At 48.6% G+C, this 23,393-nt stretch overlaps 2 protein-coding genes and 4 non-coding genes across 7 annotated transcripts; 4 read left to right on the top strand and 2 right to left on the bottom strand.

Moving 5' to 3' along the window:
- Positions 1-4,810: 4,810 nt before the first annotated feature.
- Positions 4,811-4,882, top strand: Trnaw-cca. Its single transcript has one exon. It is a non-coding gene; the product is annotated as a tRNA-Trp (tRNA).
- A 360-nt stretch (positions 4,883-5,242) lies between these two features.
- On the top strand, positions 5,243-5,324 carry Trnas-gcu. Its single transcript has one exon. It is a non-coding gene; the product is annotated as a tRNA-Ser (tRNA).
- Positions 5,325-5,552: 228 nt separating this feature from the next.
- On the top strand, positions 5,553-5,626 carry Trnat-agu. Its single transcript has one exon. It is a non-coding gene; the product is annotated as a tRNA-Thr (tRNA).
- Positions 5,627-5,986: 360 nt separating this feature from the next.
- Positions 5,987-6,060, top strand: Trnai-aau. The gene has a single exon. It is a non-coding gene; the product is annotated as a tRNA-Ile (tRNA).
- A 744-nt stretch (positions 6,061-6,804) lies between these two features.
- Positions 6,805-8,640, bottom strand: Borcs6 (BLOC-1 related complex subunit 6). The gene has a single exon (XM_021213211.1). The coding sequence runs from the start codon at positions 8,580-8,582 to the stop codon at positions 7,494-7,496; it is 1,089 nt and encodes a 362-aa protein (XP_021068870.1). The 5' UTR covers positions 8,583-8,640; the 3' UTR covers positions 6,805-7,493.
- Positions 8,641-16,458: 7,818 nt separating this feature from the next.
- On the bottom strand, positions 16,459-21,839 carry Aurkb (aurora kinase B). Of its 2 annotated transcripts, XM_021212649.1 has the most exons (8): positions 21,465-21,839; positions 19,556-19,658; positions 19,411-19,480; positions 19,098-19,289; positions 18,818-18,956; positions 18,583-18,731; positions 17,855-18,029; positions 16,459-17,223 (listed from the first exon to the last, which is right to left on the bottom strand). In XM_021212649.1, exons 1-8 carry the CDS (start codon positions 21,510-21,512, stop codon positions 17,062-17,064), a joined length of 1,038 nt encoding a protein of 345 aa, XP_021068308.1. In that variant the 5' UTR covers positions 21,513-21,839; the 3' UTR covers positions 16,459-17,061. The 2 variants fall into 2 exon arrangements, with proteins under 2 accessions (XP_021068308.1, XP_021068310.1); XM_021212651.1 differs by lacking the exons at positions 19,098-19,289; positions 19,411-19,480; positions 19,556-19,658; positions 21,465-21,839 and having other exon boundaries at positions 17,062-17,223; positions 18,808-18,888.
- Between the last annotated feature and the right edge of the window lie 1,554 nt (positions 21,840-23,393).

Below are 23,393 nucleotides of genomic sequence, written 5' to 3'. Positions count from 1 at the left end.
AGCTTTCCTAGAATTCACATTTGTAGATCAGGCTGGCCCTCAAACTCACAGAGACCCTCCTGCCTCTGTTTTCAGAGTGCTGGGGTCAAAAGTGTTCACCACCACTCCTAACTACATTTATTTACTTCTTCTTCTTCTTTTTTTTTTTTAAATGAGAGGTGAGTTTTTTGTATTCTCCATCTCAGAAGTTAGGATGCTGTAAAACGTGCCAACTCACTTAGGGCACAGACAAGATGAAAGCGCAGGACAGTATCTCTTTCCTGCCTGTGACTCACGAGGCTGTGCTCGGTGAGGGTGGGACTATCTCCAGGCAGAAGAAGCTGTATCATAGGACTAAGGATGAGGAAAGGTTGGGACATGCATTGGAGGATTTCCAAAGATCCAAGGGCCGGAGTCAGCCCTGCTGGAGATCAGTGGAAACAGTGTTCCAGACGAGGGAGGAGCCAGGGCTAGATAAGCCCTGTTTGCCAGACAGAAAGGGAGCCAGGGACTCTGAAGCTTAAGGAAGCATGAGGAGAGCTCAGACCCATGTTGGAGAAGTGGATGAGAGCTAAGCTTTCTCAGCTCCTGCAGATATGACCAGAGGCATAGTCAGATTTGTGTCCTAGACTCTGGTTGCAACATGGAAAACGTTTTAAGTAGAAGATGAATGAGGAAGATGTGAAAGAAACACGTAGAAAGTGATAGATTGGGGCTTGAGTCAGGATGGAATCGAGCAGGTGGATTCCAGTAAGGGAATCAAGAGATCAAGAAATGCTGATTTTTTTTTTTTTTTTTTTTAAGACAGGGTCTCACTCTGTAGTTCTGTCTAGCCTGAAGTTCACTGCTGTAGGATGGCCTACTCGTGGTAGTTTTCCTGTCTCAGCCTCCCAAGTTCTGGGATCTCTGGAATGTGCCCTGACACCTATGAGAGATATTTAGAGGAAAAAGGTCTGGGCTTGGCTGTGGGATCGGGGGTTCTAGCGTCTGGAAGTTTGGGGTTTTCTGCTTATAGATGGCTTCCAGCCTAAGGGGCCTACTAGATGGTAGAAACTAGGTATTCACACTTCATGTTATACGGTAATGAAACGCAGTGCGCTTTGTACAACTGCCCTGACTTTTTCCACGACCTTGGTTCTCAGAAGCCTGCTCCAGAAAAGCTGTTTCTGCGTTTCAGTGCCACCCTGTGGCCATAGGTGGTACTACAGGAGACCGGTGTTTTTCAATTGGCGTCTCCCTTCAGGATTAGCTCTCTCCTAGAAAGAAGAGAGGGAGGGAGGGAGGGAGCGAGATGAGTATGTAGGATTATAAAAACAGAAATCAAGAAAAGTGACCCCAAATATTATCTGAGAGTTCAAATTGCCCCTGTTAGGAGGGAACAAAAGAGTCTACATCACTGAATGTAGGGCCTACATCACTGCCAGGGCCTGGGGAATTGTGTCCTCAGACAGCTGCTTGTGGAGTTTGGGCACAGGCATTCCATTCAACGCATGCTGGCAGTGTGCTGGTGACACATGTCGGGCACCAGCTTCACCCTGGGTTTAGTGGGTTGGTCCCCAGATCAGTTGCTGGGAATGGATTCACTTTAGCAGCTTGTCCTAGAGCAGCAGCCTGACATCACAGTGGAGGCCGCTGCAAGCGACAAGTGCAGAGATCGCTGTGCCACCGCTAACGATCTGCCCTTCCCGCCGATCACCAGACCACAGTGCTTTCCCCTGTATGTGGGAGTCTGCCTGGCGGGAGCATCCAGACCTCCTGGAACCCAGGGGTGGCATCTACCTGGTCAGAACCTTCCTGTGCCGTGCTTGTGTGTGACCTAGGTTGTCTTCAGGCTTTCGCCTGCTTGTCCTCTCAGTGACCCACAGCAGACACTGCTGTACCTCCTCTTCTTCCTCCAGGCTCCTCCGTGCCGCGGAGCACCCACATGGTGGGCAGAGCTGGCGGTTCACGTGGGTCTGCCCGCAGAGCTCAGGCCTGAGCTGCCAGCCCATCACGGAGATGCCTGCAAACTGGCACGTGGTCTGAGTGAAGTGCGTGCTCCCGGGCTGCCATCGTAACTCTTTCAATTTCATCTTTTAATGATATTAAACATGTACATGATTTCAAAAGCAAAGCTTCCAAGACTGAGCCGCCTAGAGATCTCTGTGCCCCTCTTTTATTGCACATGAATCATTTTATTAATTTTTGACTTAGTCCTCCATCAAAAACAAGCAACCTGGCCTGAAGCTTGAAGTATAGCCAAGGCTAGCCCTGAAGTAATCTTGACCATAATACTGGTATACCACCACCACCATCACCACCACCACCACCACCACCACCATCACCACCACCACCACCGGAGTTTGGGTTTTTTTTTTTTTTTCGTTCTGGTTTTGTTTTTTCCAGACATCGTCTCACTAAGTAACCCAGGTTGTCCTTGAATTTGAGATTATTTTCCCTCACCTTCCCCTAGTGCTGGCATTACAAATCTTGCCACCACACCCAGGACTTTATTCTTCACTCACTATTATTGTATTTTCGAGACAGGGTTTCTCTGTCAGAAATCCGCCTGTCTCTGCCTCCTGAGTGCTGGGATTAAAGGCGTGCACCACCATGCCCGACGTTTTTGTGCTGTTTTAAGACAGGGTCTTACAATATGGCCCTTGGCAGGGGCAGGCCTGGAACTCAATTTTATATATATCTGCATCTGTCTCCTGAGTGCTGGGATTAAGAGCATGGACCAAGGCAGGCAGATATCTGAGCAGCCTGGTCTACAGAGTGAGTTCCAGGACAGCCAGGGCTACACAGAGAAACCCTGTCTTGAAAAAAACAAAACAAAATAAAATAATAATAAAGAACATGGACCAAGGGTTGTTTCTTCCAAAACAAAACCAATTTATCAATAAAGTCTAAATGATCCTATTTTATGGGACAAAAGTGTTAGTAGTCATATGGTTTCCATTATAGGGGAAAGAGCTGTGCTGCTTCCCAAGAAAATATTTTATTATCTCTCTATATTTTTTGAGACAAGTCCTTAGTCTGTGAACTCTCCATTCTGCCTCCACTTCTCAAGTATTACTGGTGAGCTACTAAACTCAATATCCTCCCTCCCTCCCTCCCTCCCTCCCTCCCTCCCTCCTACCTTCCTTCCCTGCATCCCTCCCCCTTTGACAGAGGACATCCTATGGTCCAGACTGGTCTCAGACAACTACAATGTAGCATTTCTAGCAGGGACTGATGACCCAGGCCTAGAATCCCAGCTCCAAGGGTAGAGTGCAAGAGAATGCAAATCCAAGGCCTGCTTGGACTGCAGAACAGATTCAATGCTGGCCAGGGCGACTTAGCAAGAAACAGTCTCAGCACCTAGCAGTCCTAGGCCAGTGGGCCACAGGGGGAGACCCTCTCAAAACAACACAGGGAGTATTGTTAAGTGCCATTGTGGGCTAGATGGGAGAAAGGCACAGAACGTGGGAGGAAGGCTATCGGGAATTGAGTCCTGAGTGGCATGTGAGGGTCAAACAGGCAAAAAAAAAAAAAAAAAAAAAAAAAGGATTTCGAAAGACCTTCAAGGAACACCACAGTCCACAGCACACAGACATTTGGGGTTTAGACATAGTGAGTTTAGACCTTGAAAAAATGTGCTAGGGACGGAGCTCAATGGCCTAGCATGAAAGAGGCCCCCAGGTCAATCCTAGAACAGAAGAAGGGAAGGAAGGGGATGGGGGAGGAGGAGGAAGAGGAGGAGGATAAAGCACAGGGGGACAGGAGGGAGAGAGAAATAAAAGAAAAATAAATAAATAAACTGGTGGCACGTGCTTGTCTTCCCAGCCATTTGAGGCTGAGGCAGGAGGATTGCTGAAAATCAAGGCCATCCCTACATAGGGAGTTCATGCCAACCAGAGCTATAGAGCTATAGAGTAATAGTATATGGTATCCTGTCTCAAAAATCAGAAAACAGCCAGAACTTTAAAGTTAGTTTTAGCTCTGGGAAGGCTGAAGCCAAAGGAATCCAAGATCCATGGCAACAACTTGGGCATTGTGCGACACTGTATACAAAAATCATGGGCATTGTGCGACACTGTATACAAAAACAAAAAGTCAGTAGGGGCTGGAGAGATGGCCCAGTGATTAAGAGAACCTGAGTTTGGTTCCCAACACCCACATCACATGGTTTACAACTGCCTGTATCCACAGGGAATTTCCTACCTATGACCTCTCTGGGTACTCAATGTCGCGTATTCAATCTGGTACTCAAGTGCCCCCCCCCAATTAAAATAATACAAACAAATATTTATTAAAAGTAAAGATTACATAAGTGTAAGTAGCCTATATGAGTCTTACACGAAGAGTCCACACGCGTTAACAACTTGACTTCTTGTCTCTGGGGACCCATCCGGGAAGGTAAGGCTTGATCAGGGAGTCAAAGAGCCTTTGATTTTAAGCCAGTGAGCGATGGAGGAACGAGCAAGCCAGCCCTGGAGGCTGAGAGAACGGACGTGGCACTGGCAGGATTCCTGACGGAATGGAACCGACGGGACTGGGGAGCTGGGAAAGAAACGGGAGGGAGAAGAGTCAAGAATGAGCCCCCTTTTCAGTTTGGCATGCAGAAGAAGGCCCGGGAGGAAGAAATGACTTGTCCAGGAGAGAGGAGGATCTGGGTCCGAAACTGTGGAGCAAGAGCTGTAAAGGCTGCTCGCTCTGAGCAGTTCAGTCTGTGGGTCTTCCTTCAAGGGGAGAAGCTCCATTCTTTGGGTTTCCAGAGAAATCCCCAAATAATGGGGGGGATAAGTGGGTGGATGAGGTGTCTCCCTGCAGTAGCCATGATGTGCCCTGTCCACAGCCGTGGCCGGCCGGCCTCGTGGCGCAACGGTAGCGCGTCTGACTCCAGATCAGAAGGTTGCGTGTTCAAATCACGTCGGGGTCAGCTCCTTTTTGTTACTTTTAGCTTCCTTTATTTTTGCCCCAGTGATCAAAGAAGAAACAGCTCTTAAAAGAACAAGAATGGGAAAGCTCAGGAGGCAAATCTTGATGCCTCCTGGTCAGTACATTTCGCGAGTATTTTCTTGCAGATAGTCAAGGTAATTCTGGGCAGAGAGTAGGAGTCTCAAGGCCAGCCAACGGCAATTGGAGCGGTTCAGTGTTCCCAGATGCCGAGAGATAGATCCACTGCTGTTCTGCGAGTTCGCTCTGCAGTTATGAATAAAATTGTTTACGAATGTAAGGCCGACTCGTCAGGAGTGAGAGTTGAGGTCTCAGAGAAACCAAAGCGCATTTGGTACGTGTGGACGAGGTGGCCGAGTGGTTAAGGCGATGGACTGCTAATCCATTGTGCTCTGCACGCGTGGGTTCGAATCCCATCCTCGTCGTCTGTAGCTTCTAAGGTCTACATACAGTTTTGTACCTTAGAAGCAAGAGTTTATGTCATGATTGTAATTTCATATTCCAAGTCAGACAGCCCTGTGACTTCTCTCACCCTGTTCTTCGCTTGTTCGTTAGATTCTTTTTTTCCAGCACTGCCAAAAATTATCCCCGTGTTTCTTCGTGTGCCCTGGAATTGACCTGGCCAAGCAGTGAAGGCGTCACAACGTCACGTAGGCGCCGTGGCTTAGTTGGTTAAAGCGCCTGTCTAGTAAACAGGAGATCCTGGGTTCGAATCCCAGCGGTGCCTTTGTGGTTTCTCTTTTACAGAAAATAGAAAAGTAATGACTCTATTCGAAACCTGAACGTCAGTCATGTCACATCCATCCAGTTAGTTCTCAGTCCCTGGAGTCTTGTTACTTTGAATTTGAGAGTGGCTACTAGAACATGTCCGGCCTTGAATATCATCATATTTAAGCCCCGACCAACAATCAAATGCCAAAATCTCATCTTTTGGACTTTATCAGAGTTTCTGCTTGATTGCTCGCTTGAGTAGTTCATTTGACTAGTTTGGATAATTTATTTTTCCGTTTTACAAATTGCACTTTCTAAGCAGAGTTGGTACAGCCATTTATTTACATGGCTTTAGAACTCTGACTTTCTTGTCTCTGGCCGGTTAGCTCAGTTGGTTAGAGCGTGGTGCTAATAACGCCAAGGTCGCGGGTTCGATCCCCGTACGGGCCAGTACGAGTAACTTTTTAAACAAAGCATTTGATTACTTTCTCCTTAGCTATGAGATAAAAAAAATGGAATTCTCCCAGTTTGGTTTTATTTCTAATGTTCACCTCTTAATAAGGTACCTTGCCAGCTTTAATCGTTTTCTAAAAAGGAGACATTTAAGAAAACGTCATACAGCTGTTTTTCTAATACTGAAACAGTTCGAACTAAACAAATATACTGGAATGCTGTAAAAATGTGGGAATGTCTTGAAGTGTGGGAATCTTTACTTTTGTGATCTTGGATATTTTATGATTATTAACATATAGTTCCTGAACGTACTATGTAAATTGTAAGAAGACAGCCTTTGCGATTGGGACACGATTGTCTTACATCATTATACAGAACTCTGGTCAGCACAGGTCAGCGATAGAGCTGTCAAGAGTTTATATTTCCTCTATAACCAAGACAACCAATCTGCCCAGAGTCTACCTATCCACCGGGAGCAGAAGGTCTTCCCCTCAAGACCCTTGCTCGTGTTTCTGCTTTAGTGGCTCTTTGGGCCCTTTATGATCTCCCTCAGCTCTGACGCATCTTCTCCAGCTAGCTTGAGACTTCCTCCCCCACATTCCCAGTTCCCACTCCCGGGAGCTCCGGGAGCCACAGGGGCCTTCATTCCCATTCCTTTGGCTTCTCAACCCCTTCGACCACCCCACCACACACACACACACACACACACACACACACACAAACAGGCTCAGCCTTAGCAGCAGCAGCACTTTAATTACACAAAAACTCAGAAAGCCAAAATTGATTAGAATACTCCACAACAGGTGGGCTTCAAAACCAGTAACAATTCGACCAGAACCCTGAGAGCAGTGCGACACTCCCCCGCGCCCCCCACCGCTCTTCCTCCATCATGAAATGTGCTCCACCCCGTGGCATTTTAGGGGACCAGGGGAAAGAAGAAGGAGGTTATGCAGATGTGCACCCTGGCCCTCGCATGGTGTGTGGGCAAGGACCGCTCAAGCTCCTAAAGCCCCTGGCACTTGAGGTGTGTGACCATTGGAATCCGGATAGCCACAGCGGGGCTGAGGTCTCTTCTGATCACACATTCCTGTCTGCCCCACCCTCCAGCAGAGATCTAAGGGCCTGTATTCCCATGAACGGCGTTCTAGCTTAGGGAGAAGGGTCAGGAAGAACAGCATAGCTATAGATGGCCAACTGAATAAAAGCAGAGCGCTACATCCCTTCCCACCAGGAGAATCCTCACAACTTCCCCATTCACACTCCATAGGCTTAGAATGGGCACAGGCCTCCTAGACGCTTGTGGAAGAACCTCTAACGCACAGGCCTCCCCTCGGTAAGCAGTTTCCACCAGGGCTCTTTGAAGAATCCTGAGGGTCCTACTGGACCCTGGTCTGGCCAGGTTAGGCATGGTCTCTCCTCTACGCTCCTGGTCACTTGCACAGGGCCTCCAACACCTCCAGAGTGCGTCGGATATCTCGGACTTGGCGTGCCAGCCCCTGAACCGGTTGCAAAGCCCGTTCCAGCTCCTCGCAGCGCGCCAGTAAGGTGTACATGCCCTTGATGCTCATGTCCACGGCTTCACCTAAGGAGTCCACCGCGTCGCGGTAGGTCTGGATACAGCCCACGCTCAACGCTGTCAGCTCCTGCACCGCACCACCCAGCCCGCGAAGCAGACGGTCCACCCGGCCGCCCAGATCGCGACTCAGCCGCTCCAGATCCCTCAGCACGTCCGGGTCGATGGGAGGGATGGTGGGGGTGGGTGCGGGCGTTAGGCAGGGCCGCACGGAGGCAGGGGGAACGGGTGGTGGGGCGCCACTCAGTCGGATCTTGAGTTGTAGGTTGTTGGCCACAAAGTGAGTAAGGTCGCCGTGGCGGCTCACCGTGCCCTCCAGCTCTAGGGGGCTGGAGATTGTGGCGCGACGTCCTCCGCCCGCGCCGGTCTCGCCACTGGATGAAGACCCCCCTCCACCGCACGCCCCACTCAGCCCGTCCAGGCTGCGGCTGTCCTGAAGGCGGCTGGGGAACGAGCGGCCAGCCCTACCCGCCGCCGCCTCTTCGTCGTCGTCGTCGTCGTCGTCGTCGTCACCCTCTTGCTGCGGCAGCTCCACATTCATCTCGACGCCTCCGGGGCTCCCTCGACGGCAGACCCTCAGAGCGGAGGGCTGATCCTCGCTGGGCTCGGGCTCCGGGTACCAGGAGGACGGGGGCGGGGCGTGCTGGGAACCCGGCACCCCCCGGCGTCCCCGGGCCCCTGACGGCGTCGCCCGGGAGCTCGGCTTGTCCTCCCAAGTGTCCAGCTCCGGCCCATGGGCGATGCTGCCGCTCCAAGTCTTTGGGGACGCTCGGGGATGACGGCTCGCGACCCCAACGCTCTCCGCCTCTTCCTCGCCGGACAACGTCCTGACTGAGGGCGGCTTCGAGGGCGTTCGGGACGGCCTGCCGCTGAAAGTCGCGGCCTGGTGCTCGGCGCCGACCGAAAGCTCCGGCTCCGGTCCGAGCCGCCCCTGGGCGGCCTCCATACTGAGGGTGGGGGCCGGAACCGCGAGTCGTCCGCCGGGCTCCCCCGGCAGCGGCGGCGCCTTTAAGGGGCGTTGGCGGAGGCGCGCCGATTGGCAGCCGGATGATAATGGTCCGGACAGGAAGGGCTCTGTGATTGGTCGCCACCCCAGGAAGTTCCGGGAGGAGGGCTGTTATGGAACTGCAGAACACACGTGAAAGCCAGTCGGGTGGCCGCTCCGGGGTGACAGCTCTGCGCGGGGCTCCGCCCCTTCGGAAAGTTGAGGGGGCGGGTCTTAAAAGCCCCGAGCCCAGGCGCGCCCGAGTCCCACCGGGGCGGAGCTTAGGCTCCGCGTCCACGGTGGTGTCGTCCCGAATTACCGCGGAGCAGTCACACACCGCCGGGGATCGTTCTTGGGAGCTCTAGGGGGTTCTTGGATGCTCAGGGTTGGACCGAACCGAGCTAGAAAACCGAGAAAGAAAAACAGCAGCGCCAAGAGAGAGAAAGGTGGAATTCCTAGCGGAACGGGGCTGATTGGCTCCATCCTTGAAACATTGACAGACTTGACTGGTCGTTGAAGAGCCCAGAAGCGACACACTGTGCAGGGAATTGCAGCTCCTGGACTTTCCTGTGCTTTTGTCACTCGTCGGCCTCCTGTCCCCTCAGCGTTAGAGCGTTTCTTTCATTGGAGGATAATATTGGGTTTTTTTTTTGGGGGGGGGGTCACAAGAGAAAATATTCCATAGGTGAAAGGATCTGAAGTTTTAATAAGCCCTCTCGGGGAAAATAAAGGGCTGTGATTGAGAGTAAGAAGGACTAGTTAGATGAGGTCGGGAAAGGTCTCTGATGGGAACTATCAAGAGCATCAACTCAGCTTGCTGACAGAGGGAGAGGAGCGGCTTACCTAAACCTCAGAGGCAAAGAAGGTTTGATATAAACCACAAACGCTGGGGTACGGAGTGTGGGGAAGAGGCAGAGAGAAGACACCAGGGCTAAAATAAATGAGAAGGGAGAGGATTAACAACATCCAGACCGAAGATTCAGGACTCCAGGGCCACGTTTCCCAGGGCATTGTAGTTTCTGTAGCATATGGAGATTCTTTCCAAGGACCATGGGACAGGAATCAAATGGTAGAAAAGTCGTCAACTGCAACATACTGCCGAAGCTCTGGGAGCCTTCTAGTTAGCAGAACAATGTATTAATATTCTTCCTTGGTTTAGAATCTTTGTATACCCCCGGCTGTCCTGGAACTACCTTTGTAGACCAGGCTGCCCTCGAACTTGCAGAGATCCTGCCTTTGCCTCCCAAGTTTCTGGCTGGGGTTAAAGGCAGAAGGACACCATGCGGGACTTGTTCCTCCTTTTGAAACTGAGTCCTATGTGGAAAGTGTGTACAATTACTGTGGATAGTAACTGCAGAATCTTCCTGTTTTCCCCAGCACCAACGCTGACTTTTGCAGTCCCCTCCACCCTGTCTTTGTTCTTGTGTTCCTTGCTCATTTCTTGAGGTCTTTTTTCCTTCGAAAGAAGCCATCTTTTGCAAGTCTTTTGTCTTCTACTACTATTCCTACTGCTACTATTATTCCTCCTCCTCCTCTTGATGCCAAAGGTGTGACATTTGGTGTGACAGTAGAGGTTTTACTTGGTGGCATAAGGTTTAGTTGGGACATTGTCTTCCCTACTATTTGGTGACTCCATGTAGAGTCTTTTCATATATGTACATGTCTTAGGGAGCCTCTGCAGTAGGTTTGCATATGGTTCTTAAATGGCCTTTAGTGTTAGCTGTCCCTCCCCAGAGTTCCTCCTTTACCTTCCTTGACCCATTAAATCCTCCTAGTTTCCCCTTTGGCTCTCCATAACAGCATATTCTATTTCCCCGTCTAAGTACCTGTCTTAGTTTGAGTTTCAATTGCTATAAAAGAGACACCAGGACCACAGCAACTTCTTTTTTTTTAATTCTCTATTCTCCTGACTTCTCAGTCCCAGCCAACCCTCCTTATACTTTCAAACACAAGCTGTTTAAAAAAAAAAAAAAAAGACTTAATTTATATATATGAGTATACTCACTGTAGCTGCTCACCAGATGATCCCATTACAGGTTCTTTTTTTTTTAAGGTTTATTTATTTATTATATGTAAGTACACTGTAGCTGTCTTCAGACACTCCAGAAGAGGGAGTCAGAGATCTTGTTACAGATGGTTATGAGCCACCATGTGGTTGCTGGTATTTGAACTCCGGACTTTTGGAAGAGCAGTCGGGTGCCCTTACCCACTGAGCCATCTTACCAGCCCAGATGATCCCATTACAGATGGTTGTGAGCCACCATGTGGTTGCTGGGATTTGAACTCAGGACCTCTGGAACTGCTTGTGGACGTTGTACATCGTGGTGCGCACTAGGCTCCGCACCACGATGTACAACGTCCACAAGCAGACCATTTTTATTCAAACTACCACAGTACCCAGCCTCTGCCTATTAAGACTGTAGTACACCGTCAGGCGTGGTGGCACACACCTTTAATCCCAGCACTTGGGAGGCAGAGGCAGGCAGATTTCTGAGTTCAAGGCCAGCCTGGTCTACAGAGTGAGTTCCAGGACAGCCAGGGCTACACAGAGAAACCCTGTCTCGAAAAGCCAAAAAAAAAAAAGTGCTTTATTGGGGCTTGCTTACAGTTTCAGAAGTTTAGCTCATTCTCACCGTGGTGGGGAGTATGGCCACATGCAGGCAGGCTGGAGAAATAGCTGAGATCATGTTCCATCCCGACAAGAAGTGGAAGAAAGAGGTAGGTCCTTGGTTGCTGAGGGGTACCTGACCCATCTCAGCCTACACTTCAGATCCCATCCCAGACCCACACCTGGTCACCAGAGCTGCCTTCCACTCTTCACAAATAGGGCACAGATTGTCCTAGACTCTCTCATATCAATTTTGTTCACTGCATCCAGAACAAAATTAGAGCTGGAGAGATGGCTCCCTGTGTAAGAACACTGTCTGCTCTTCTGACCACAGGGTAGCTGACAACCCTCTGAAATGGGATCTGATGCCCTCTTCTGCGATGCAAGCTGACATGCAGATAGGGCACTCATATAAATAAGTAAATCTCTAAATAAAATAAATTTAATTAAAAGAAAAGGGCAGGGGTTGGAGAGAAGCTCAGTAGTTAAGAGCTCACAACTGTCTTTAACTCCTGTTCCAGGGGATGTAACACCCTTACACAGAGTCATACAGTCAAAACATCTATCAATGTACATAAATCAAAACAAAAGCAGGAGGATCTCTGAATTCGAGGCTAGCCTACACTACAAAGTGAGTGCCAGGACAGCCAGGGCGACATGGAAAAACCCTGTCTTGAAAAACAACAAAAGAATTGCATTGATTTGTATGCATGATGTACTTCCATATATGCAGGTAACTTTGTTTCCGAAGAACAGCATAGTAGTCCATAGGATGGTGCTATGGTTTAGATTTTTGATGTCCCCAGTCATGTTCTGGGGTTTTGATTGCTAGCTAATGGGTTTGGGGACAAATGATTGGGTCCTGACCAAATGGTAGAATAGATTTAATTGTGGCATTTTCAAACATGTATATCATTATGTTTTGGCCTTTAATCTTTTTTTATTCATGTGTATGGGTGGAAGTCAGATCTCATGGAGGAATTACAGTTGGTTATGAACTGCCTCCCAAGGGTTCTTAACTGCTGAACCATCTATCCAGCCCCATGTGCTTCATTCTTATACACTCCACCCCATGCTCCTGGTCCCTTCCTCCTTCTGCTTTCAAGGCAGTGTATACATTCCACACCCTTTCCTTCCTCTTTAGACCATTTCTTCCCATTCCAATTCTATTTCACATTCTACACACACACACACACACACACACACACACACACACAAGTGCGCACGCTTGTGTATGTGGAAGTCAGAAGATAACAAGGTCTTAACAAGGAGTCCATTCCCTCCTTCACTATACGAATCCCAGTTTCATCTCAGCAATGGACCCCAGGGGTCAGTCACTTGGTGTTAAGCACCTTTACCCACTAAGCCAACTCACAGTCCTCAAATTTTTTTTTTTTTGAGACAGGGTTTCTCTGTGTAACTTGGGTTGTCCTGGAACTCCCTCCGTAGGACAGGCTGGGTAGAACAGTAGAACAGGCTGGTCTTAAACTCAGAGACCCACCGGCCTCTGCCCGCCAAGTGCTGGGACTAGAGGCATGTGCCACCATTGCTTGGCTTACTATGCTGCTTTTTATCATTTTGATCTCACTCTGTGGCCAAGGCTGGTTTGGATCTCACTATGTAAACCAGGCTGGCTTTGAACTCGTGACAATCCTGTTGCTTCTATTTCTCAAAGGCTGGGATTAAAGGCATGGACCACTGTCCTGGGCTTGATATGACTAGGATTTTTTACTTTTTCAAAGTGTGTGAGTGGCTTGCCTGTATGTATGTTTGCCCGGTGCCCTCCGAGGTCAGGATTCCATGGAGCTTAACTTACAGAGAGTTGAGCTCAGCCAGATAAGTCTTTGAACATAGAGCAGCCATGGCTCTAGCCCTTAACATTTTATTTTAGTTTTTTTGGGACAGAATCTTACTATGTACTTAGTCTTGGCTGGTCTGGAACTCGTTATATAGACCAGGCTAGCCTCCAATATAGACCAGGCTAGCCTCTAATTGAGACCTGCCTGCTTCTGCCTCCTAAGCACAAGGAATAAAGGTCTATTTCACACTGACTGGCCATATTTGACTTTTTTTTTTTTTTTTTAATAAAAAACCTTTTCTTTAGTTGAGAGAGATTATTTTCTCACACAATAGATCCTATTTATATTCCCACCCCCACCCCACCTCCACCCACTGCTCCTTCCAAGTTGTCCCCAACTCTCTTCACCTCTGGATCCACTCCATTTCTGTCTCTCATTAGAAAAGAGCAGGTATTTACAAGAAATACCATCCAAACGTGACACAATAAAATATATTAAGATGAAGCAAAAACATTCAAATCAGAGTTGGATGAGGCAACCCAACAGGAGTCCAAGAGCCAGCAAAAGGCTTTGCTTGCATCACTGTGGTGATGTCCTGACTCAGCCTGCTGAGCACCAGGCACTGGCATGCCAAACTAACTTGATGTTTGGCTTCAAAACTCCCCAAGATGGGGTTTCTCTGTGTGCTGCTGGCTGTCCTGGAACCTCGATCTGTAGACCAAGCTGACCTCGAACTCACAGAAATCCACCTGCCTCTGCCTCCTGAGTGCTGGAATTAAAAGTGTGCATTGCTACACCTAGCTGGCTTCCTTCACAACGTTAACAAACTGTACTAACAATTTTTTACAGTATTTGTTTTAGCTAGGGCTTTCAGTGCTATAAAGAGACACCGTGACCAAGGCAACTTTTATAAAAGACAACATTTAATTGGGGCCGGTTTACTGGTTCTGAGGTTCAATCCTTTATCATCATGGCTGCGAAGCCATGACAGCGTCCAGGCAGGCATGGCACTGGAGAAGCTGGGAGTTCTACATCTTGTTCCAAAGGCAAACAGAAGAGTGACTCTCATGTGGCTAGGAGGAGAGACTCAAAACCTAACCCCACAGTGACATACTTCCTTCAAGGCCACACCTCCTAAGAGTGCCACTCCCTGGGCCAAGCATATTCAAAGCATAGGCGTGTTCAAATACACGAGTCTATGGGGGCCGTACTTAGGCATAGCATAATGCAAAATACATTTAATCCAATTTCAAAAGTCCCATAGTCTATGATAGTTTCAACAATGTTAAAAGTCCCAAGTTCAAAGTCTCTTCTGAGATTCATGTAATCTCTTAAACGTAATCCCTTAAGAAATCAAAATCGGGGCTGGAGAGATGGCTCAGCGGTTAAGAGCACCAACTGCTCTTCCGAAGGTTCTGAGTTCAAATCCCAGCAACCACATGGTGGTTCATAACCATCCCTAACAAGATCTGATGCCCTCTTCTGAGGTGTCTGAAGACAGCTACAGTGTACTTACATATAATAAATAAATAAATAATTAATTAAATTAAATAAATAAAAGAAATCAAAATCAAAAAAGCAGATCACACACTTCCAACATCAGAGGATATACATTACCAATCCAAAATGTTAAGGTGAGGAGATGCTGGAACAAAACAAGACAGAAAACCACCTGGGCAAACTCCAAACTCCATGGCTCCGGGTCCCATGTCAAAGGAGTTTCCGTCTCCTTTCATCCTTGTTGACTGCTGTTGGCAGATCTGGCATTCGGCAGCAACAAACTTCATTCTCTTAAGCTGGTTCCACTCCATTAGCAGCTTTTCTTGGCAGATATCCCATGGCTCTGACATCTCGGACATCTTGGCATATCCAAGGAAACTTCAGCTTTTCAGCTTCTTCTTCCAGTGTCTGAAATCCACACCTGATCTCCTGGGCTCCTCCAAAGGCTTGGCTCACTTCTCTAGCTCTGCCCTCTGTAGCACTCTGGGCTCTGGTTGCCTCCACTCCACTGCTGCTGCTGTTCTTGGCTGTCATCTATGGTACTGGCCTCTCCAATACGTTGGGGTCTTCCACTGCAACCAGGTTTTACAAATGGCCTCTCACAGGCTCCCTTAATGGTGCCAACTTCTTTGACCCCTTTAGTTCTGGGCCATCAACTGCAATTGAGCCTTCACCTCCACTAATGGTCTTCCATGGTCTCTCACAGTGCCAAGCTTCAGCTGCTCTTCACGACCCCTTCATACCTTCAAAACCAGTACCACCTGGGTGACTCTTACACATTACCAAGTCTAGCTGCAGCATTGTGCTCTCAGAAAACACTTCCCAGATCTCACCTTAATGATGCCAGTGTCTTGGCTCCACTTAACCATCAACTGTCTCAGTAGTCCCTTTGATTCTTGACTCTAAAGCCACAGCCACACGGCCAAAGCTGCTGAGTTCTGCTGTTTGCTGGGGCTGGAACATGCCCCCCCCCCCCCCCCATTGCATTATCACCAGCTTTCTGTGTTCCAATTCCTTCACGGCCTAAGCTTAGCTGTCCTTGAACTAAGAGATTTGCATGGCTCTGTCACCTGAATGCTGTGATCAAGTTGTGTACCACCACACCTGGATTTAAGCTTTAGTTCACCTAGAACTTGCCTGTCTCCTGGGATTAAAACTGTGGAATACCATGTCTGGGCCAAAGCTTTTCATGGCCACTATTCCTTAAGATCTGGATCAAAAGCCCATGTCCTCCATTTCTGGATTGTAGTTCAACATTAACCAGGTAAGAACACCTAACACGATATAACCATCCCTTGTCCGAGTAAAGCTGCAGTCTATCTGGGTGGGAGCTTGTCCCAAGGTCACCACTCCCGTGATTCCATTTACTAGCCCTGAACACAGGATCTAGCTTCCTGCCCCTTCCTGGTGCCCCTTTACTTTATGAACCATGCATTTTCTATGTCTCCTTTCTAAGCTTGCTGTGCTTTATCAAAATACTCTTCATGAGAGTAAGCCAGAGGTCAGAGTCTCTGCTGGGCTTTTTTTGAAACTTCTTTTGTCAATGGAATTAATCTGAATCTCTTACATTTTTCACCAAAACATCACGAGAACAGACTCTAGGCCAAATTCTAAAATTCTTCTCTGAAACCTCTTGAGGCAACAGGCTTCTACAGTTCAAATGGCTCTCGGCTCCACCATCTTCTGTATTCTTACAGCACGGCCTATTAAGCCCCACTTGGAACATTTCACTGCCTTACAAAGTCCTAAGATACACTCCTCCAAACAATAGCATGGTCAGGCCTATCATAGCAATACCCCAGTCCCTGGAACCAACTTCTGTCTAAGGGTCTCAGAGCTCACCCCCACAGTGACACACTTCCTCCAACAAGGCCACACCTCCTAATAGTGCCACCCCCTGGGCCCAGCATATTCAGACTATCACCATATCCAAAAACATGAAACATTTAAGACTTTATTATAAAATATGTTTTGTTCTTCATAATTTTTCTGAATTTAAGAGAGACTAGGGCTATACCATGTTTCAAAGAAAAATTGTACTGAATGCGTTTTTGGCTTATAGTATTTTTAAAAATAACATTCAACATTTGACAAATTGAAAGGAATCAGACTAGAGGGTTTCTTAAAAGTCAGTGCATGGATGTTTTGCCTCGATACATGTATACCACATCCACGCCTTGTGCCTGCAGAGGCTCGAAGACCCCAGATCCCCAGGACTGGGAGTTAGACAGTGGTTGTGAGCACCATGTAGTGCTAGAATTGAGTTCCTGGGTCCTGGGGAGAGCAGCCAGTGCTTTTAACTGCCGAGCCTTCTCTCCAGCACTATTTGTTTGTTTGTTTAATTTCATGTGTTTGGCTTGCATATATGTGTACCACAGGTGTGCCTAATTTTGCCTGTAGAGGTCAGAAGAGGGATCAGATCCCCTAGAACTGAAGCTAAGAATAGTTTCCAATTCCCATCCCCTTCTCAGGACACATATACAGACATATAAAGAACACTGAGAAATGACAGGGACAAAAATCAAGAAGCAGGCTAAAGGGCAGAGGGAGGCAGAATCCTCCGTGAGTTGGCCCGGACCCAAGGGTGGGCTGCGACCTGCGCCAGGGGCAGCCGTTGCCAGGGATTATGTTTGAGCAGCTTGGAGATGAGGTCCTGGGCCCCTGAAGGCACAGAAGAAGGGAACTTCAGGTCCACCTGCGGGCGGGCGGAGAGAGGAAAGGTGTCACCTGTGTCACCCTGACCACATATCCCCTCAGGAGATAGAGGACACCCCAGAGAGGTGTTATTGGCAGTGGACGGCAGCTAGGGGAAAGGAGGCATTGTGTTTTTGTTTTTTTGGTTTTTTTGAGAGCATGGATACAGGTAGGTTGCTGGTGCTCATGCAGCCAACACTAGCTGTTTTCAGTGGGCTATAAAAAGAAAAAGGATGTGAAAATAGGTGGGGCACGTGTTGGGGAGGAGACCAGGGGAGTGGGAAGTATCGTTAGGGGTGGATATGATCAAGGTACATTATATATACATGTACCAAGTTGTCAGAGAATAAATAAAAAGTATTTACAAAGCAGGGACATTTTTGCAGAGCCGTCCCCAGACGCACTCTGAGCGTCCCCAGACCCTGGCTCCTACAGTACACAAAGCTATCAATTTTTTTTTTTTTTTTTTTTTTGGTTTTACGAGACAGGGTTTCTCTGTATAGCCCTGGCTATCCTGGAACTCACTTTGTAGACCAGGCTGGCCTGGAACTCAGAAATCCGCCTGCCTCTGCCTCCCGAGTGCTGGGATTAAAGGCCTGAGCCACCAGGCCCGGCACACAAAGCTATCTCACCTTGACAATCCGTCGATACGTCTCGCTGTGGCTAGGGCTCTCGAAGGGTGGGTTCCCCACCATCAGTTCATAGCAGAGCACCCCGATGCACCATAGATCTACCATTTCATTATGCATGCGCCCCTCAATCATCTCTGGGGGCAGATAGTCCAGTGTGCCACACATGGTCTTCCTCCTGGTGGGAGGAGGGGAGAGGGGAGAGAGTACCAGAAGTCAGACGGCTTCTCTTTTCTCTTTACTTGACAGCGGGCGGCCCAGAGACCCCAGAATGCACTCTGGAATAAGAGGTGGTAATGATATAAGCCAAAAGCCATGCATGGTGCCAGCACGGTCACACTAATGAATTATCTTAATCTTGTTTGTTTGTTTTGAGATAGGGTTTCTGTCTCTCTCTCTCTCTCTTTTTTTTTTTTTTTTTTTTGGTTTTTCGAGACAGGGTTTCTCTATATAGCCCTGGCTGTCCTGGAACTCACTCTGTAGACCAGGCTGGCCTCGAGCTCAGAAATTCGCCTGCCTCTGCCTCCCAAGTGCTGGGATCAAAGGCGTGCGCCACCACGGCCCAGCTTAGGGCATGAATTCTTGAGTCACCTATATGTGTAAAGGTATCACCATGTCTATACTGCAAGGAGAAAAAAACCCCAAATGTTTCTGAGGAACAAGATACTGAAGACTTTTATAAAGAATGTCACAGCCTCACATCAGGAACAGCCCCCCAAGTCCCTCCATACCTCAGGGATGGGGCATGCACCGACCAGCCAAAATCTGCAATCTTCAGCTCTCCCTGCAGACCTAACAGCAAGTTCTCCGGCTTTATGTCTCTGTGGATCACCTTCTTCTTGTGGCAGTATGTCAGGGCATCTGACAGTTCCTCCATGATCTGTGAGGGGCCACACAACAGGCAATCAGGCCCCCAGCTTCCAGCAACGGCCCAGGCACTAGATCCCACACCACACAGGCCCTGACCGTGGCAGTCCGCTGCTCATCGAAGGTCCGGCTCTTCTGCAGTTCCTTGTAGAGTTCCCCTCGCGGGGCATATTCCAGGATCAAGTAGATCCTCTGCTGGTCGTAGAAGTAGTTGTACAGCTGAAGGATGTTGGGATGTCTGGGGGATGCAAGGAAAAAAGAAGCTTCAGGATTCGTCTAGGAGCTGGGTGGGGCAGGTGGTCTAGGCGGAGTAAGACTGAAATGGTCATGTGAGGTGATCACGTTAGCAGAGGGACCAGGGTCAGAGGTGACAGCATACTTCAGGTGTGCCTGGATTTCAATCTCTCGGCGAAGCTGGTGCTCCACCCCCTCCTTCTCAATCTGAGACTTAAAGAGGATCTTGAGCGCCACGATGAAATGGCTCTTCTTCTCCCGAGCCAAGTACACGTTTCCAAATTTGCCTTTGCCCAAAGGACGCCCAATCTCAAAGTTGTCAATAGCGAGAGGCTGCCTGATTAGAAGAGTTGGGGGGAGGGGAGGGGAGAGTTAGATGGCTGGCTCAGAGTCTCCAGGTGGTTGATCTCCCCTTATCCTCCCCCATTTCTACCTTATCACTCTTCAATCTCCCCTACCTGTTCTGGGATCCTTTCGAGGCAGTGGAGCCCTGACTCTTGTTCTCAGCCAACTTCTGGCCAGGGGCAGCTAAGGAGAGAGAGTTATGTTGAGTCCATCCTTTGACATTCCCAGCTTCCCCCCTCTCCCCAGCATCCCAGGTACCTGTGGACTGGCTGTTGGACCCATTCACGAGGGCAAGCGCAGATGTCGTGGCGGGCTCCTTCCGTAGGACTCTCTGGGACAACGTATTCAGGCCAGATTGAGTCTGAGGAGCAAAGGGTGACTCTGAGGGCGGGCGTCCTTGTCCTCGTAACCTGGCCGGAATGTGCTACAAGGCGCATTTCAGCTGCTTGCTAAAGAACCCGTCCACTCACACTTCACAGAGCAATACTGAATCTGCATGGTCTGCCTGCCTAGCCAAGAATCTACCCACTGCTCCTCGTGAAAGGGGTTTTTAAGAAACAACTAGCAGCCAGCAGCTGTGGCACACACTCGCAGGCAGAGAAAGGGAGTTCGAGGCCAGCCTACTCTACGGACTGAGTTCTAGGATGGCCAGAGCTACTCAGTGAAACTGTCTCGAGAAAAACAAAAGTAACTTACAAAAAATAAAATAAATTAAAAAAAAAAAAATGAAACAACTTGAGAGCGCCCAGCACACATACATAACCCCAGCACTAAGGAGGTGGAGGCTCCTGATTAGGAGTTCAAGGCCAGCCTGCAGCCTGAGCTAAATAGGATCTTGTTTTAACATTACCCTCCCCACAAAAAATTAAAAAGCAAAGTAAATGAATGAATGACAAAACAACCCAAGGCAAGAGGTTAAGAGGCTACTACACCACTTAACAATTCCCCTGACCCTGGCCCGCCGCAGGCACGTCACTGCCCATTCTGGATAGTTCTAAACACATCACCCAGGCTTGTGTAAGAGCCTGAGCTTGTGAAGTCGAAACGCAACTTCATCCCGTTCTAGGAACAGACAACAGGGATACTGAACACACTGTGACTCTCGGGGATGACAACTTAGGACAGGAGAATAAAAGATATGTTTACACTCGGGCCACTTCACTTTCAAAGTTCTCAGAGTGACAGATATTTTCCTGTGATAGTAATCAGGGTAAAAGTAACAGATTCCGCTCTTGTCAGTTTGACTCAGTGCTCCGCAGAGGAGGAAGATGGGACACGGAAAGAGATGGACTGTCCAGGAGGCTCAGGTCCCACCAACAGGGAACAGACTGCATACAGTGAAGGGGCGGCCACAGGGTCCTATCATGTAGCCAAGTGCATTATGGGTGTGCTGTATTAGAGGGGTGCACCACCCTGCTTACTAGCTCCAGTGTGCCTACAAACGTCTCCCAGTGATACTGGTACAAACTGGCATGTATGTTCGTGTGCACACACACACACACACACACACACACACACACACACACACAGCATTTCAATTCTACTTGGATTCTTACTTCCCACCTCTCAGTACGATAAATTCCAGAGCTGGCGGGTAGTATGGATGGTATATCAAAACTTGGAAGCTCTGGGTTTCATACCCAGGGTCGTACATAAATATTTAGATCATTCTGGACTTTTCAAACCGTAACCTTCTATTCTATAATCTACTTCCTGTGTAGTTAATTTTTTTCAGACTCGAGAGTGGGAGAAACGACCCGAAAGCACGATGATGTTTGCTCAATCCCAACTATTATTGTATGTGACGACAAGCAGGCTCGGCTCTACGGAAGCCCTCGGATTCAGGTTGGCAGCATCTGCTACGGTAAGACAAGTGGAGGCAGGTGGATTTCTGAGTTCAAGACCAGCCTGGTCTACAAAGTGAGCTCCAGGACAGCCAGGGCTACACAGAGAAACACTGTCTCAAAAAAAAAAAAACAAAAAACAAACAAACAAACAAACAAAAAAAGACTGCAAGTGATCAGACTGATTTTTGCAAGCAAACTCAAACTCTTGGGGCCCCCACGTCGGAAACGCTTACAGTCCGGCCATTTGCAGGGCCCAGCCTCTATCTCCATGGGCTACTCTTCCGGGGGACGTGGGGCGGGGAATGTGGCCAGGACCTTACCGTCTTTGAGCCGTAGGGCCACGGGTAGGCGTTCTCCTTCTGAGCCATTCTCCAGGGCGAAAGCGGGAGGGGAGCTGAGCAGAGAGGGAAACAACAGCGAAGGCAAGAGATACAGAGGCAGATCCGCGGGGAGTGCAAGCCTGGGCGGGCGGAAGGAGGCGAGTCAGCACGCAGCCAAGGTCGGGGGTACACTCCTGCACCTCTCCTTCGAGGCGGATCGGCGGGCACGTGGACCCGCCCAACGGAACCCGATCGGCCCCGTGGATCACTGCGGCCTCCGCAGTCTCCCGCAAAGCCGCAGCCCACGCCGCTGGGCGCTCGCACTCAGAGAACCGGTTTACCCCGCGACCTGGACGCTTTCGAATCTCCCGCTCTAAGCCCATTGGCTGAGCCGCCACCCCCGTCCACTCTCATTGGCTACATTTTTTGTGACGTAACAGAAACAGAAATGAAGGTGTGGCTTAAGAGGCTCCTTTTTACTAGGTTGAGACTGTGTCCCAAGACGTGCACGCTCTTTTTTCCAAGTTATAAAAAATTAAATATTTATATTGGGCGGTGGTGGGGCGCACGCCTGTAACTCCAGCACTCGGGAGGCCGAGGCATGTGGATTCGTGACCTCGAGGCTAGCCTGGTCCACAGAGCGAGTTCCTGGTCAGCCAGGGTTACACAGAGAAACCCTGGGGGAAGGTAGGGAGCCAGAGAAGGTTGAGTGTGTTTGTGTGTGTGCGTGTGCGTGTGCGTGTGCGTGTGCGTGTGCGTGTGTGTGTGTTAGGGAGGAGGAATAATAAGGGCTTGAGAATGAAAGAGTGGGATGGGAGGGGCTGGGAGGGAGGGGGATTTAAACCACTGTGGAATCCTGTCTTAAAGACCCTAGAGTAATAATAATATATAAAGTAAATATTAATATGACCGAGTTCTTTCTGAAGGCTTTGGTTAAATTGTCTGGTTTACATGAAAATTTAAATGCTGCTCTTGGTATGATCTTTGAAAGTACAATCTTTTTTCAGTATCTTTGGTGTATTGCCTTTACAATGCCCCGTAATATTCAAGTAGCTGCTTAGGTCTATTATATACACAGACGTAATATTTTTTCTTTTTTTTTTTTCAGCCGTGGGTGCTGGGAACCAAACTCTTATATTTTATGGTTGTGAGCCTAGCCTTTAACGGCTGAGCCATCTCTCCAGCCCCAGACGTAATATTGTATATGACACAGTATTTGCATAGCGTTTGTAATTCTCTAGGGTTCGTTGATTAGTTCCTAGATCACCTAACTACCTACAGAAAATGCTGTGAGACAGCAGTAAGACCTTGGTTAGGGAATATGATGTGGGGAAGTCCACTACTCAATACAGATGCAGTCTTCTAGATGGGATGGGTAGATGTGTAGGTTAGACAGACAGACAGACAGATAACAGTTGAATCTGTGGGTGTATAAATCATGAATAGGGAATTGCATTTATGGATTCTCTAGCCTACCTGTCTGTTTTGTATTTGGTTTTTGTTTATTCGAGACAAGGTCTCTCTGTCCAGCCCAAGTTGGCCTTTAGTTTGCCCAGGCTGCCCTTGAATTGTTATCTCATTGCACCACTGACAAGCCCAGTTCGTTTCTTCTATTTGTATTTTCTTCTTAAGTATCCCGTTTTCCTAGGAAGAGCTTTCAGCCAGTGGCATGGTCTACATTCCTGGGCTAGGCACACTCAAAATCCACTCTCCTGCACATTTTTTGCTTATGTGTCCTTACTATTTTGTTCTTAAAAATCCTGAAAGGTTTCTGACAGTAGGCTTGTAATTCTAGCACTCTGGAGCCTGAGGCAGGAGGATTGCTAGGAGCTCCAGGCTACAGTGTGAGCTGTTTACTCCAAAAATATATATAATTTAAATCCATTTTCTAATTCTATGCGTTAGCAATTCGCGATGAATTAGCTCTTG

This window comes from Mus pahari, chromosome 14 (assembly GCF_900095145.1).
Source record: "Mus pahari chromosome 14, PAHARI_EIJ_v1.1, whole genome shotgun sequence".
Classification (NCBI taxonomy): Eukaryota; Metazoa; Chordata; class Mammalia; order Rodentia; family Muridae; genus Mus; species Mus pahari.
Note: the sequence above shows the minus strand (reverse complement) of the source record. Positions and strands in the feature narration are given on the sequence as shown.

Bases quoted from the DNA above. Each gene is read 5' to 3' on its own strand.
- Borcs6 (XM_021213211.1), bottom strand. From the start codon at position 8,582: ATGGAGGCCGCCCAGGGGCGGCTCGGACCGGAGCCGGAGCTTTCGGTC.
- Aurkb (XM_021212649.1), bottom strand. From the start codon at position 21,512: ATGGCTCAGAAGGAGAACGCCTACCCGTGGCCCTACGGCTCAAAGACG. The intron at 19,481-19,555 runs GTACCTGGGATG...CTCTCTCCTTAG, and splicing joins GTCCAACAGCCAGTCCACAG to CTGCCCCTGGCCAGAAGTTG. The intron at 18,957-19,097 runs GTATGCTGTCAC...TGCATCCCCCAG, and splicing joins GAAATCCAGGCACACCTGAA to ACATCCCAACATCCTTCAGC.